The 17,319-nt window shown below is 38.4% G+C and overlaps 1 protein-coding gene across 1 annotated transcript in view; it reads right to left on the bottom strand.

Annotated features, from left to right (window-relative positions):
- Nucleotides 1-7,898: 7,898 nt before the first annotated feature.
- Nucleotides 7,899-17,319, bottom strand: part of MGAM2 (maltase-glucoamylase 2 (putative)) — an 87,121-nt gene continuing 77,700 nt past the window's right edge. The window contains exons 45-47 of the mRNA XM_047095173.1: nt 15,648-15,697; nt 12,175-12,348; nt 7,899-10,842 (exon numbers count right to left, since the gene is read on the bottom strand). Of these exons, the coding sequence (XP_046951129.1) occupies nt 8,005-10,842; nt 12,175-12,348; nt 15,648-15,697 (3,062 nt within the window). The 3' untranslated portion in view covers nt 7,899-8,004. The remainder of the gene's footprint in view (nt 10,843-12,174; nt 12,349-15,647; nt 15,698-17,319) is intronic.

Raw genomic sequence — 17,319 nt, 5'->3', positions numbered from 1 at the left:
ATGTAGTATGGAGAAATGTTTTAAAACCTTCATACTTAGGGTGGGGGACTTGATTAGATACCTCAAGGCTTTTTTCCAATCCATGAGCTTTGTGACTGCAGTTTGTTGATGGTCTAATGACACACTGTAGGAGGAAGATGCTCTGCACTGAGGTGGAAAGGGAAAGACCCCAACTTTCTCAACATTGCGTCACTTGGGCCTGTCATCCCTCATCCCTGAGGGGTCTCTAAGGTCAGGTCAGACCTCCTTTTCCACCTCACCTCCTCTACTCAAAACTCCATATTAAATGTGGAGGATAAATAAGAATTTATTCCCTCATTATTTTTTTCTGTGGTTTTGTGAGGAGAGGAGGAACCATAGGTTAATGTTTACAGTGGCTCTGGTCTTTCTTGTTGAATATTTTGATACAATTTCTAATTAATAGAAAAGTTGAAAGAATTCTCCTATATCTTTTACCTAGCATTATCCATTGCCTATATTTTATCACATTCTTTGCTCCTTCCTTCTTCCCTTCTCTTCTCTCCTTTTCCCTCTTTCTCCTTCTTCCTCTTTCTCCTCCCCTCTTCTCTTTGTCCCTCTGTCTCTCTCTCTCCTTTGGGAAACTGATCACTGAGTTTCTTTTTCCTGTTGACTAGAATTCTCGTTAGTATCCAAATTCCTGGTACTTCTAAGTCAGCTGAGACTGAACAGGAAAGCTCCCCCACCTCACTACTCCACTAACACAGTGGCTCCCAGTCTTGACTCCATATTAGAATTAACTGGGTGATGGGCACGGAGTCCAGGCATTAGTGAATTATGGAACTATCCAGGTGTTTCCAATATGGATCCAAGACAGAGGACCCCTGAACTAGTTAAACTGCCCTTGATTTGTCCATTTCTTGGACAGGCAGGAATCACATTCCGGCTTTATACACTTAAGCCATTGCACAGGCACTCACCGATCAGAGTGGCCCCTGTAAAGAAGGGCACTGGAAGCCCCCTGATTTCTAGGAGTTAGAGTTTTCATTGCTGGATTGTTAGACTATGTGGGGATCTCAGAATAGGGGCACATTTAGCGGGGCTCTGGGAAGTGGCAATTTACCAAGAGTTACTCAAAAAATAAATAGTAAAGAAAGAAGAGCCTTTATAATACCAAGTAACAAATGTAGAAGGAATGTTAAAGAATATCACCATTTGAGGGGTGCCTGGGTGGCTCAGTCGGTTTAGAGTCCGACTCCTGATTTTGGCTCGGGTCACAATCTCACACTTTGTGGGACTGAGCCCCACATTGGGCTCTGAGCTGACAGCGCAGAGCCTGCTTGGGATTCTCTCTCTCTTTCTCTCTCTGCCCCTCCCCCACTCCCACTCTCTCTCTCAAAATAAACATTTATTTACTTTGTAATTTATTTTATTATCTCAAAATAAATAAACATTTAAAAAAAGGAACATCACCACTTGACAAACTCATAGTAGTAATTGATTCAGGCCAGACTTATCAACAGGTGGCCAAACATATAAAAGAGGAAGCAGAGAGCCATATAGCCTCAAAGTATCTCCTTACAATATATTTATTATTTACTATGAGAAAAAAAAGCAACTACTGTGGAGAAACCTGGCAGACACCACCTCAGCCAAAGTAACATTGCCAGTAATGGACAAATAGGCATCCCATACTTCCTGATGTGTGCACCAAGAGGGACACAGCATCACTTCTGTGTTATTTCTGCCTCAAATGTACAACATCATTGCAATCACGCGAAATATTAGACAAACCTAAAATGAGGGATATTCTACAAAGAGCTGGTGTGTTATCTTTAAAATGTCAAAATAATGAATGAAAAAGAGGGACTGAGGAATAGTTTCAGCATGGAGACAATTAAGCAGCAAACAAAAATCCAACGAAACAGGCCAATGCAACACGCAATATGCACTCCTGGGCCAAATTCTTTACTGTTGCTGTTGTCATCGTTGTTGCTTTGTGTTGTTCTTAAAAAGCATTATTGGGATGATTGGTGAAATTTTACTGGTGTCTGTGCGTTAGGTGTTAGTATTACATGAACGTTAATTTCATGATTTGGCTGGTTGTATTGTGGTTATGTAAGGATATGTTCCTGTGTTTTAGGAAATACGCACTAAAGCATTTTGTTCCGATGAGACATCTTGTTTACAAATTCTCAAATTATATACATGTGTGTGAGAAAGAGGGAAAGGAAGACAGAGAGAAAGTAGATATGGTAAATAATTCATAATCTAAGGATAATGTTTGGGAAATCTGGGTGAAGATTACACTGGAGTTATTCATATTGTTCTTGCAGCTTTTCTCCAAACTCATTTCAAAATTAGGGAGTCAATTTAAAACAAGAAACCAGCCCAAGAACTATAGAGAGACAGCATGAAATATCAAGGAAATGTTACAAATGAACAAACAAACAAACAGCACATAGAGAGTAACATGGAAAAAAAATCAATTTAGAAAAGTGTCAAGTTTTTTCTAAACAAGAGTTTTTGGCTACTCTGAGCAGAGAACTTCCAGCCTGCAAGCTATAGTATTTGTTTGGATTAATTACAGCTATTGTGCATAACACAACAAATAATAAGTGAGTAATAACACATGTTTCTTGGAGCTGCAAATCACTAGAATTTTATAGACAATTATTTAAATAGCCAGAAAAGGGTGGCATTTAAATAAAAATAAGCAGGACTTTTCATAAAACTACAGGTCATGAGAGTGATGTTTAAAAAATAAGGAGCTCTGATCTAGGTGATTAATAGGAAAATAGTAGCCACCATCAAAAAAAATGGAAGGTTATCATAGACATGGTTTAGGATGTGAAATTAAAGCTCATGAAATCATCTCTGAGGAGCCAAAATTCATCTTTGTACCAGGAAAAATGTTTTAAAAATTAATACTGCCCAATAATTGAATGGGCAACCCTTCAAGAAAGTATTTAGTCAGATGCTGATGAAGACTGGAAAGATACGGTTTAGAGGAAATTTTAGGATGTAACAGTTTTAAACTACATAATCCCTAAAGTCTGTTCCAACTCAGGTGTGCTTTCATTTGGGCATATATTGGGAAATAAGCTTGTGTTACATCCATAACATAGCCTGTCATCTATATTATCAACTCTGTATCTGACTAACCATCTATTTAAATAATCCAATAAAAGACTAAATTTTCCTCAAGCTGGAATTAGAAATATATATCTTCATAAAGGTCATAGGATATGTTATAATTATAAATTTTAATTTACCAGAAAGAAAAATATAATCTTGTTTAAATTGCAATAGCCAAAGTATGGAAAGAGCCCAAATGTCCACCGATGGATGAATGGATAAAGAAGATGTGGTGTATATATACAATGGAGTATTACTCGGCAACAAAAAGAATGAAATCTTGCCATTTGCAGCAACATGGATGGAACTAGAGGGTATTGTGCTAAGTGAAATTAGTCAGTCAGAGAAAGACAAATATCATATGACTTTACTTATATGTGGAATTTAAAATACAAAGAAGATGAACATAGGGGAAGGGAAACAAAAATGATATAAAAACAGGGAGGGGGACAAAACATAAGAGACTCTCAAATACAGAGAACAAACTGAGGGTTGCTGGAGACACTGTGGGTGGAGGGATGGGCTAAATAGGCAAGGGGCATTAAGGAGGACACTTGTTTGGATGAGCACTGGGTGTTAAAACACAGGGGATGAATCACTGGAATCTACTCCTAATAATCATTATTTCACTATACGCTAACTAACTTGGATGCAAATTAAAAATAAATTAAAAAAATAAGAATACAGATGCTTTATAAAATGCAAAAAATAATCTTATCTAATTTGAAATTAGAATATTTTGTATTATTCTTGAAATTAACATATGATAACACTTCCAGCTGTGGGTAAAAGCAGTTTCCCAAAGATCTCTAAACATCTTGTGCCCAAATGAATCAGTGTCTGTCCAGTTTGAGATCACCTTCTCTGAGGTTTTTCCATCACCAGGTGCTATCAACGTGCCTCCAGCTATGGAGAATTGTTTCTTCTCCTCCCAGCACGGTGCCAACCCCATCTCGCCTCACATCCCATTCACTGTGGTGTGACTGTAAAAATGTGTATGCTTTATTTCAATGAACAGCTCAACATTTATATCCTATTTAGACAAAATCTAAGTGAATAGAAGTATAAGCCCATGCAGATAAGTTGAGAGACAACGATCACCCTGTCCACACCTCAGTGCAGAGACTAAACATAAGTCATTTTGGGGAAAACATCGTGCAACTCAATATCTCACTGCCAGAATAGGAGATAAACCAAAGCCTCTCCAAGCAATAGTGCTCACATTTATTCAGTGAATCACCATCAAATAACAGTGCTCTTTGAAGAGCCTGAAGAAACACTGATATGTTAAAGTTCATTATACAAACCAGAGAAAATTTTACCAGCAGAAAATATGATGTTTGCTATGTAAGATAACGTGCATGAAAATACACGCACACGCACACGCACGCACACGCACACACACACAAGATACACATACACACTGCACATGAACTCTACTGGCGATTTCAAAAGTTTTCTTGTCTGGTTTTGTTCATATATTTTGTTCTTTCTAGGGGGAAACATATGAATAGCAGCAAGTATAAAAAGTTTAAGAAAAATATAGAAAAATAACATAAAACTGGGATAGTTGTATCTATTTATTTTATAAAGTGAGGAAAAGATGGGCATTATTTAATTTAGCAGTGAAGCATTTGAAAACATTTGAAAAAAGAGACTCAGAATAGCCTTATTACAAAGTACCAGCTCAAAGGAAAAACTGCTATGTATCAGGAAGATACATAGGGGAAGAAGAACAGAAAAGTGTAAATAGACATAAGGATACTCAGTGGATTAACAATAAAATTTGTATGGCATTCTACAGACTGAAAATGCATTTCCATGTACATTGCAGTTCTGATGTTTCCTCCATCTTATAGATGAGGAAACTGAGGCAAGGGAAGACATGTCTACCTATAGCCATAGTCGCTGCAGCAACCTCGTAGCAGGTGGTGTTCTTAGAGCTGGCCCAATGGGGTATATCATCCATGTTAGGGTCTGACAGAAGCACAGGGTCCAGCTAAGCTCAAGACCCAGAAGGAGCAAGCTGACACTTGCTTTTATCTCTTCTCTTTCCAGGTGTTCTCAGTTTGGTTCCAGGATCATATCTTGTGCCTAGACTCTCAGGTTTCAGTTCTCAAGTTCCTTCAAACTTCTGAAGTCCAGGTTTCCTTTTTCCTGTTCTGTTTGTTGTTGTTGTTCTTTTTTTCAGGAGTACTTACCTTTACAAGATCCCAAATTTTCACTTATGGTTGATTTCTATACAAAGGGAATGAATTTTAGTAACTAAAGAACAATGGTTGTTTCAACAAATTTATCCTCGGTTTTCCAAATCCCAAGTGTTTTAGGTGAAGCCTTTGGCCAACTAATCTGCTTCAGTGTGGTGGGTTGGCAGCAGGACTCCCATGTGTCTTAGGACACAGAGCACTTTGTCCCATATCAGGGTTTGTGGTGCCCACCAGATAAGTGCACTGAAGCTCCCTTGGTAAAGAAACAAGTGAGGGAGTCTATGACCAAGGCCATTAGTACAGTTTGGAATTATGAGTTTTGTTTTGTTTGGAGTTGAAAGGTCAAATTAAGAGGCATACATACCCTGGTGGAAGATCTATCAACTGTATTCAGAAGGCCACAGCTTGTGGGAAGACTTCAAAAGGCAAATGCAACTAACTGAGGAATCTGTGCCCCTCATGTGGAACTCTGTCAGGCCAGCCAGACAACAGTACAGGTGTGGTGCTAGATCAGAAGGCTACACAGATAGGTGTGCAGTAGGGGGTAGACATTCATGTGTGGTTAGAACCTCAAGTCGCGGATGCTGGAGTTTTTGAGTGCTGGGGAAGTTCAATGTATTTGACCTGGACCCGAGAGTGGATCCAGGCCATTGTGGCCCTATGGAAGTGATCCTCAAACTCTTTGGCCTCACAGCCCCTTTATGTTCAAATTTAATGAAGACCTTATGCTTGGTTTAGGTGGCTTATATTTGCTAACATGTACTGCATTTGAAATTAAAATTGAGTCATTTGTAAAATACTTTGTGAAATATTTATTTTTTCATCCATCAAGAATACAATGTATCAATTACATGTTAACATAAATAATGCATTTTTATGAAAAACAGCTATATTTCAAAGCATAAAATAGTGAAAAGAATGATATTTCGTATTTTGTAAATCTGTTTAATGTCTATCTTAATCGAGACAGCTGGATTCTTGTGTCTGTTTCTATATTCATCTACTGTGACAGCACACAGCATAAAGTCTCTGGAAAATGCCACTGTATATTAACAGAGAATGAGAGTGAAAAAGGAAATTAATGGTGTAGTATTATGAAGATAGATTTGGCCTTGTGAACCCCAGAAAGAGTTCTGTGGCCTCCCATGGGCACCCAAACTACATTTTGAGAATACTGTCTAGAGTTAAGCCTTCAATAGCATTCAACTGGCCATATTCAGTTATGACTATGAGTCTCTTTATGGGGTCTGGCTAATCTAAGAAAGTAACAGACCAAGGGAAAAATAGTAAATTTGGATATGAAAGACCAAGAACATGCTGAAAGTCCTAACACAGAAGAAGAGTCTTCATGGTGGAATAATAATGGAAAAGCTGGTAGGTAAGAGAAAAAGTAAACAAGAACTCTGACCCCAGGGCAGAGACTATCTCTCCTATGCCATATCTTTAAGTATCCATCTCCATCTGCGTGATTTCTGGTCTACAGAAGAGTTAGAGACTTGTAAGTGAATCCAGCCATTCAGGGTGACATCAAGGGCCTAAAATGATCTCCTCAGATGAACTGTAATTACTTGGAAGTACTTTTAATATCTGCACATAAAAGTACTTCTCAAATTTGTAGTAAGACTATCAGTAGCACTTATGGAAGTAGTGGTTGCAAAGTTTAGGAAGTTATGTTTTTAACATCTATAATCACAATTTTATTTCCTATAGTAGTAAAAGTAATCATATTTTTAATGTAATTACTTTAGTTCCTGGAGTCAAAGTATGTACAAGATCTATAATGATAGCACTTTCCATATCTATAGTTATAGCTAGGATGTAGGATTGCTTTAGAAGGAATAATACTTTCAAGATGTGTAATAGTGAATTGCTATATTGGTAGCCATGGTATGTGGGAAAGTCCCTAAGAAAATAAAGCATTATTTTTTAACATTGCTAATTAAATAATCTACTATGATATTAATAACTGTTGCTTTATTGGCCATGTGAGTGCCCCATATCACCAGTGCTGTCAGTTGTGGTATCATGTCTTGTAACCCAAGAATAAGTTAGGTTACTTCAATAACTACACCTAAAATGATAGTATTTACAGAGCCTAATATGGTATTATCTGAGCTACCAAAATTATCTATGAAGTCTCTAGCAAAGATGTATAACATATCTACAGTTTAATTGCTGGGACTACAGGAGTTATAATTTTCAAAATAGGAGTATATATTCTGGCTGCAAAAGAAGTATCCATGCCTTCTTTAATTACACTTATAAAAGTAGTCATGGATACATCTTTAGACATATCTGCAAAGTTTACAGTGCTCAGAATAGCCATATATGTAAAAGCTAATGTTAACATTTGTGAAAACTTACGTAGCATAAGATCATGTATCTGTTCATTCATTTTTTATATCTGTAATACTTGTTTTTTTCAAGTTTATGTATTTATTTGGAGAGAGTGTGTGTGTGTGTGTGTGTGTGCACATGTAAGAGTTGGGGAGTGGCAGAGAGAAAGGGGGAGAGAGAGTGAATCCTAAGCAGGCTCCACACTGTCCGTGCAGAGAGTGCAGGGCTTGATCTCATGAAATGTGAGATCATGACCTAAGCTGAAATCAAGAGTCAGACTCTTAGCCAGCTGAACCACCCAGGTGCCCCTGTAATAGTTTTTTTAAAGAGATGTCCATAGTAACTGTCCTGCTTCAAGTAGTAATCATGGAACTAGAGTAGCATTTACGGTGTTTGCAATGTAGGTAGATACAGGAGTGGAAGCATCCATTGTTGTTCTATCAAGAATGGTAGTGTTTAAAGCATATATGGTAATATTTGTACTATCTGTGGTAGCATTAGTTGCAACAATAGGTAAATAACTAACTGCAGAGTTGGCTGTTACCTGATTGTGAGCTGCTGTGTCTAGAAGAACAGTCATTAATGTGTCTGAGGCCATTGTAGCATTTGGAATAGAAACATGGGTAGTGTTATATGGAACACTGTTAGAGTTATCTGCATCAGTAATATTTACTGCATGCCCTGTACCGTTTACAGTGTTGGTGGTGGTATTAGCTATTACACTAGTGCTAGGAGAATAAATATCTGTAGAAGAAGGAGTAGACGTTGTAGGAATAGTAATGCTAGTGCTATTCCCACCGGATATCATAAGGGAAGGAGAACTGGTAATAGGAGTGTGGTTGCCAGCACTAGCAACATCAGTACTTGTAAAAGAAGTCGTTATCATAGCAATAGCAGTGTTTGTATCATAAGTACTTACAGAAAAAGGAGTTGTGATAGGAAAACTGTTGTTAGTAGTATTAGCACCGGCATTCATAGGAGAAGCAGTGGGTGTAATTAAAACACTATTATTAATGGTAGTGGTATCAGTACTTATTGGGGAAAGAGTAGCGGTAATAAGAACACTAGTATTGGTGCTAGCATCAGTAGTATTTGTTGGGAAGGGGGTGGTTGTGATAGGATGAATACTACTAGTATTGGCAGTAGTACTGGTAGCAGATGGTATAGTGGTATCAGGAATAGTAGTACTAGTTGTAACTTCAATAGTACTTGTAGGGAAAAGAGCTGTTGCAATGGGAAGAGTAGTAGTAGCATTAGCTGTAGTTGTAGGGGAAGGTGTAGTGGTATCAGGATGGGTAGTACTAGTGGTAACTTCAGTAGTACTTGTTGGGAAAGGAGTGGTTGTGACAGGAAGAGTACTAGTGCTAGCAGTGGTACTTGTAGGGGACAGTGTAGTGGTATTAGTAATAGTAGTACTAGTTGTAAGTTCAATAGTACTTGTTTGCAAAGGAGTGGTACTTTCAATAGTACTTGTTTGCAAAGGACTAGTACTAGTGCTAGCAGTAGGGGTACTTGTAGAGGATGGTGTAGTGGCATCAGAACTGGTAGTACTTGTCACTTCAATAGTGCTTGTTGGGAAAGGAGTGGTTGTGACAGGAAGAGTATTAGTACTAGTAGTAGTAGTAGTACTTGTAGCAGCAGGTGTAGGGGTATCAGGACCAGCAGTACTAGTTGTCCCTTCAATAGTACTTGTTGCAAAAGGAGTGGTTGTGATAGGCAGAGTACTAGTACTAGTAGTAGTGCTTGTAGGGGCAGGTGTGGTGGTATCAGCACCAGCAGTACTAGTTGTCCCTTCAATAGTACTTGTTGCGAAAGGAGTGGTTGTGATAGGCAGAGCACCAGTACTACTATTGGTAGTAGTACGTGTATGGGCAGGTGTGGTGGTATCAGGACCAGCAGTACTAGTTGTCACTTCAATAGTACTTGTTGGGAAAGGAGTGGTTGTGACAGAAAGAGTACTAGTACTACTACTAGTAGTAGTACTTGTAACAGCAGGTGTAGTGGTATTAGGACCAGCAGTACTAGTTGTCATTTCAATAGTACTTGTTGGGAAAGGAGTGGTTGTGATAGGCAGAGTACTAGTACTAGTAGTAGTGCTTGTAGGGGCAGGTGTGGTGGTATCAGCACCAGAAGTACTAGTTGTCCCTTCAATAGTACTTGTTGCGAAAGGAGTGGTTGTGATCGGCAGAGTACTAGTGCTAGCAGTAGGGGTACTTGTAGAGGATGGTGTAGTGCTATTAGTAATAGTAGTACTTGTTGTACCTTCCATAGTATTTGTTGGGAAAGGAGTGGTTGTGACAGGAAGAGTACTAGGACTACTACTAGTAGTAGTACTTGTAGCAGCAGGTGTAGTGGTATCAGGACCAGCAGTACTAGTTGTCACTTCAATAGTACTTGTTGGGAAAGGAGTGGTTGTGATAAGAGTACTAATACTAGTAGTAGCACTTGTAGCGGCAGGTGTAGGGGTATCAGGACCAGCAGTACTTGTTGTCACTTCAATAGTACTTGTTGGGAAAGGAGTGGTTGTGATTGGCAGAGTACTAGGACTACTACTAGTAGTAGTACTTGTAGCAGCAGGTGTAGTGGTATCAGCACCAGCGGTACTAGTTGTCACTTCAATAGTACTTGTTGGGAAAGGAGTGGTTGTGATAAGAGTACTAATACTAGTAGTAGCACTTGTAGCGGCAGGTGTAGGGGTATCAGGACCAGCAGTACTTGTTGTCACTTCAGTAGTACTTGTTGGGAAAGGAGTGGTTGTGATCGGCAGAGTACTAGGACTAGCAGCAGAGGTACTTGTAGAGGATGGTGTAGTGGGATCAGAACTGGTAGTACTAGTTGTCATTTCAATAGTACTTGTTGAGAAAGGAGTGGTTGTGATAGGAAGAGTACTAGTGCTAGCAGTAGGGGTACTTGTAGAGGATGGTGTAGTGCTATTAGTAATAGTAGTATTTGTTGTATCTTCCATAGTACTTGTTGGGAAAGGAGTGGTTGTGATAGGAAGAGTCGTAGTAGTACTCGCAGAACTAGTGATAACAGTTTCAAAAGTGGTAGCCTTAGTCGTAACTGTAGAAGGATGTAGAGACTCTGTCGGGAAGGTACTTGTCATAGGTGTAGTGGAAATTATAGGGCCACCGTATATCCAGGTAACCTCAGTTAGTTTTTCCAGGTTGATAATCTTGTCAGTCAAATGAATTGTTAGTACCTGCCAGAAAATAAGAGATAAAGTTGGTGTTTCAGAACTACTTAAACATTATATTTAAGGCATATTTCAAATTATAATTTAACAAAAACAGATGTATTCATTCTTTTTCCAGAGAGTAATAAAAGGATATAGATTCCTTTCCAGGTCACTGATTCCAGACAGATAAACAGAAGGATGTGTTGTGTACATGATCCCTGTGCTGGAAATCTGTGTCTTTCCACTTCATCAGGCCAAACCACATTGCTTTCAAGTATTCGAGGCTTTGATAAAAACCAACATGTATTAAAACCTCATTGCTTTGCCACTAGATTTTAACTTTCCCAAAGGCAGGCTGGTTTCATGTTTCACCATCCCCAATGCTGAGTATAAGTGCCTGGCATATAATAGGCATCTGATATGCTACTAAGTTTCCTAAAAAGAAGGTGTTGAGAAATTTTCTGCATCAGTCTTAACCAGGGTGGTCTTGAACACAATAGTCCAGGAAAAAAATGTGTTGAAGTAGATAATTAGAAAGGACTAGAGAGAGAGAAGCTATCTGAGTGTTCAGAGGGGCGTTTTCCAAAATCCAGATATTAGCAGGTCACTCTTTCACTGCTTGGAAAACAGGAATTATACTTACCTATTTTCCGTTCTGAATGATCCCACCTAAGAGTCACTAGTTCATACTTAGGACAGGTCTAGTGTTCTAACGTGGGATACCTTTCCCTCTGTAGTTACTCTTGGTACACCTCTGCTGGTAATTTGTCTTCCACATAGGCATCTCCTACAGCAGACCCTGCTAGAGGGTCTAGTAGCATCTGCTATTTATGTCACTCCATTTTGTTAACCAAATAATTTTACCTCACATCACAGGTGGGACATATTCACTTTGATGATGACCACAGTTTACTGCCAATTTTCACCAACCTCAAGATCTATCAATTTGACCAGGGGTTAATTTCCCTGGGAGTAATTTCAGGAAGAAGGGAGAAAATCTCCAACAATTTTTATGCGATCACTCTTCTTTTGTTTTAGCCTCTGTCACAGAAGCAAATAAATTTTGTGTTGCTAGCCCGAGAGGCTAACTTTACTTAACACATAGCACCATTTCTGGGAAACACATGGAAAGGATTTCATCAGACTACTAAACATTGATCCCTGGACTACATTGGGAAGACTGCCGATGTTGCACATTTCACAACAGGATTCGATACTCACAATTTTTCATGAACATACTATTGCACGTATCTCTATAGCCTTTCAAATAGAAGCACATAAAAGAATAATAGTGGTGATAAGTTGGCAGAATAATAAATTTAACTTATAATATGATAATATTCCTTTGAGACATACCTGATTGTAAGGGTCACTCTTGAAATTCTTCTCCATGAATTGCTTGTTGTCATAAGTAAAAGTGACTTGTGTCACATAAGTAGAGTTTACCCCCCAGATTTTAATATATCCAACTTTCAGTGGATTTGAGTCACTCAAATACTTATTGTGCATGGTTTGGATTTGCAATATGTTCTATAAAGAATATGTAAAAAGAAAAAAAATACTTAATACGTCTGCTGACAGACTATACTTCACTTTAAAATGTTAAGAAACCTCAAATTAGTATTGTTGTGCTGGTTTGCTGTTTTAATTCTTAAACACCTCATGAAGAAACACTTCCTGAGTACCCGCTACAACAAATTTGATAATGCCAACATTATGAAAATTATTTTACCTATACTGTTACTAATTCTTATAAGGATCTTGAAAAGAAAGCATCATTATCTCAGTTTTACAGATGAGGAAACAGGCTCTGGGAGTGAAGTGAGCAGCTAAATGATATAGATACGTTTGGAATCATGATGGGGCTCTGAGCATTGTACTGTGTGAGTTAACACAGGGTGAACAAAGAATTATGGCAAACAGTCCCTAGACTAAGGATAGTTTGCAACAAATATAGGGACTTGACTAAATCATGAACTTGATTAAGCATCAACACAAGGGTTAAACCAATGTGAGATAAGTGGCAATGTAGAGCATGATTAAGGCCTAAATGAAAAAAAAAAAAAAAGAAGGGAGAGGGAAACAAACCACAAGAGACCCTTAACAACAGAGAACAAACTGAGGGTTGATGGAGGGAAGTAGGTGAGGAGTGGGCTAGATGGTGATTGGGCATTCAGGAGGGCACTTGTTGGGATGAGCACTGGGTGTTATATGTTAAGTGATGAATCACTAAATTCTACTCCTGAAACCAATATTGCACTATATGTTAACAAGCTAAAGTTTAAATTAAAAAAAAAAGAAAATCATAGTGAATATTTGTCATGGGTGTTGAGAGAAAGGAGAAATCACTGTGGAATAGGGTGGTCAAGAGAGGACTTAGGAAGGACATGGAACTTCAGGAAGCCTGGAAGGATGGATGGAGTTAGAAAGGTGAAATGAGAAAGGGAATGGGGGCAGGGACACGTTGAAGAAAGGCACATTCATTGAGCGCAAGAGCTACGGTAGCTGGTGCTGAGCCAACAGGAATAAGACTGGTTACAATGTAAGATAGGATAATGAAGATTTTATACAATAAATCAAGGGGATAGTGGCAATAGAATGATGGTATAAACTCCTTAACTGGCAACAGTAGAAAGAAAAAAAAATATGTTCAATTGTCTTTATGGAGAATTTAATAAGACTTTGAGACTGATTGCACAAGCAGAATCAAGGGGAAATTAAGACAAATGGATAGAACTTGAAGTAAATGGGTGTGCTGAAGCCAGTTGGCACTTACTGATTCGAGAGACCCTACCGTTAAGTTGCCTAGAATTTTGCAGGCCAGTTGATAGCTTGAAATTGGCTAAAATGGTGGGAGTACTTACACCACAGGAATTAGCAAATGCTACAAATCAGCCCCACACCCGCATAACCCCGTACCAGCCAGCACACCATTGGTAATTTTTTTTAAGTTTATTTATTTATTTTTGAGAGAGAGCGAGCACGGGGGGGAGGGGCAGAGAGAAAGGGAGACAGAGAATCCCAAGCAGACTCCGTGCTGTCAGCACAGAGCCCAACGTGGGACTCGAACTCATGAACCGTGAGATCATGACCTGAGCTCAAATCAAGAGTCAGAGGCTTAACTGACTGAACCACCCAGGCACCCCTGAACACCACTGATAATTACCCACAGGGAAAGTTAGAAGCGTTCTTTCATTTCAAACCACTGATCCTTAGAAAAAATTCCATCAGGTGTCACAGAGAAATACAAATTTATTTATCCCTTGTTTAGAATAACAGAAGAATGGAATATTAGAGTTAGAAACTATTTACAGGCGTTTTATCATCAAGAAACACATATTAAACAGGGGAAGTGCCTTCCCCAGGTTAAATAACTAGTTAGCAGTAGAAATAGAACTAAAATCCAGGGCTTCTAAATCAATGTGAGCCATATATGTAATTTTTAATGTTCTCATAGCCACATATTTTTAAAGTAAGAAGAAATAGGAGAAATTGATTTAAAAATACATTTTATTTAACCCAATATATCCCAAATGTTATTATTTTTAACATTTATTCAATATAAAAATATTAATGAGGTATTTTACAATCTTTCAAATTTTCAAGTTAAGATGGTCACATTTCTAGTGCTCAATGGTCACATGTGGCTAGTAGCTATCATATTGGCTAATGCAGCTCTAATAAGATATTTCTCTCAGTCCTGGGTACCATGTTTTAAGAGGAATCTAGACTAATTGTGGTCGAAACAGAATAATCAGATCTGGAAACCCATAGAAGCACAAAACAGGAGAAGTGTGAAGTTTGCCTGCAGATGTATAATTCCGAGAGAAGACAGAGAGTATACACAATGGACATCTTCAAATCCCTGAAGCAGTGTTATGTATAAAAGACAACAGATTTGTGTTATACTATTCCTTAAATGCAAATAGGTAAAAATTATAGAGAAGCAAATTCCAGGTCTGACATAGAATGATCATTTAACATGCCTGGTAGATTGGTTGTATTAATTTCTCTAATTATTCACCCTTCCCTATTCATACCCTTTTCTGTGTAATTTTGGCAATGCCCTCTCTCTGGATGGGGCGTTCTATTCCACCTTTGTCTTTGAGCTTGGCCATGTAACTCTCCCTCGCTAATAGGATAGTAGTCAACTTGCTGCAAGTTGGAGATTTTAAAAAGTGCTCAAGCATTTCCACTACTGTTTTTGCCCTCTTCTGAGGTCATGAAAAGGTCATGCCCAGACCTGCCCATAAGGCCATCCTAGGCCATCGAAGAGCCAGCTGACAGGTATGAGTGAGCACAGCCAGGACCACCCTGGTAGCCTAACAGTTCCGCAACTGAGCGCAGATGCATGTGAGCCACACGAGATCAGGCAGGTCCAGCCCATGATATCTGACCAGAACTTCCGAACACTACAAACTCATGAGCTAAATAAGTGTGTATTGTTACGTACTGCTGAAGTTTCGAGGTTGTTTGTTACACACCATTGTTATGCAATAGATAACTGATCTAGCATTTATCCTGCAAAATATTATTAGCCAAGAAATGCTGTTTCATCCCCAGAAAACATGTTGTACATTTAAGGACTCATTTTGTAACCAGCATTAGATGAATTACAAGCATCTTTTTAGAGAATGATGGCATATTGGGTAATTGTCAAAACAAGGACTATCCTTATATTAGTTATCGACAGACCCAATTTATAAATGTAAAGGCAGGAAGTTCCTCCTACTAAGAGGCAGAGTATTATTTCAATACAGTTAACTGATAACGCTTAACCTGCAGCTGACTGGGAATGGATTTATAAAATTCAATAAAAATAGTCTTACCTGAGCTGCTATAAAGTTTGCCAAGAAATAGTTTCCATTTTCATAGGTATCTGCAAGTAAGAAAAAAAGAGTAAGTGACTAGTTGTTGCTTCAACTATAGCAGATAATGTTGCATTTAGTCAACGGGGTCACAGTCACCGATCAGGATAATCATGACCTCTCTGAGGAACACTAAGGATAGTAGCCAAGGGACTATTTCACCCCAGGGTAGCATGGGGATGTACAGATAAGAGGATGTTTCAAGTATGGGTCAAGTGGTTATAAAAAGTGGTTATAAAAGTAGAAAATCTTGGGTGAACTCAGGATAGATACCCCAGATGAGGAAACATGGAGGCTAGTGATCGCTTTTTTCTGTGCTGAAATAGCAAGCATGTAGCCATGAGAGTTGACATGGCTATGATGATAAAGGCTCAAAGCAGAGGACAGTGGTGAGGAATTCAGGCTTTCAAGTCAGATTGGCATGGATTCAAATCCCTGCTCTTATACTTAGTTGTTGTACAAGCTCAGGCAAGTAACTTAACATTCTGTCACCTGTAAAATGGAGATAATAATAGTACCTAGTTCATGGCCTGCTGCATGAGCAGAATAAGTGCTCAAAATGTATTGTTCACTATCATTATCTGCATCTTCATTCTTCTTCTCTCCCTACTCTTAGATCATCCCACCACAGTGCTCTAGTTCACAAGCCCTCCTGCCTCTACAAAACTTACTCCACCAGTTCTTCCCCAGACCCTCTCTGCTCCTCCAGGCTCCAATTAGGCTCCATAGGACTCCATTCCGACAAACCCTTTTACTTGACTCTATATCAAGCAACCGCATCTCCACATCTCCTTTTTAGTGCCATCTTATCTCAAAAAAGGTAGCCTCTGTTTGTTATGTCTGTGTACTCAACTCATAATTCAGTCCAACATCTCCTACACTTCAGTTCCTATGTTTTTTTTTGTTTTTTTTTGTTTTTTTTTTTACTGATTCTGATCTTTTCAGAGTCACCAGTGACACAGTATATTAAATCTAAATATCTCTTCACAATATTCAGGTTTTTACACCTTTCCCCACACATCCCCTCCTTGAAATCATCCTTAGTAGAGGTCTACTTTACTCATTCTTCTCATGTGGCTTCTGTAACTCCTATTTCTTAAAAGACAGTTTCATTTCATGTTTTGTTCTTGCCCTTATACATCTTTTAATTAACAGTCATGCCACCACGAGCAACAAAGAATTGTCTAGCCCCAAATGTTAGTACTACCAAGGTTGAAGGAATCTGCTCAAAAAAAAAATGCACTTTCTTAAAAAAGAAGAAAGTTGGAGAACTCTGGCTTCCTGATTTCAAAATTTACTCAAAGCAACTGTAATCAAGACTATAGTACTGGCATGAGAATAAATATAGTATATGTATATATAAATATATGTAACTATGTGTGTATGTATATGTAAATATACACAGTAATATGATGAAGATTTATTTCTGTGTCCATAATTCTATTTATATTTAATATGTATAATATAAATATATGCACATATATATAAAATATACATACATCTTCATATTTAAAATCAGTTGATTTTCATTAAGGGTCCCAAAACAACTCATGATGGAGAATAGTCTGTTCACATATTATGCTGGGACAACTGGATATCCACATGCAAGGTAATGAACTTGGATTCTACCTCA

The sequence above is a fragment of the Lynx rufus genome, unplaced genomic scaffold (genome assembly GCF_022079265.1).
Source record: "Lynx rufus isolate CCGP_SWC_20201006 ecotype Redwood Valley unplaced genomic scaffold, mLynRuf1.p SCAF_4, whole genome shotgun sequence".
Lineage (NCBI taxonomy): Eukaryota > Metazoa > Chordata > Mammalia > Carnivora > Felidae > Lynx > Lynx rufus.
Note: the sequence above shows the minus strand (reverse complement) of the source record. Positions and strands in the feature narration are given on the sequence as shown.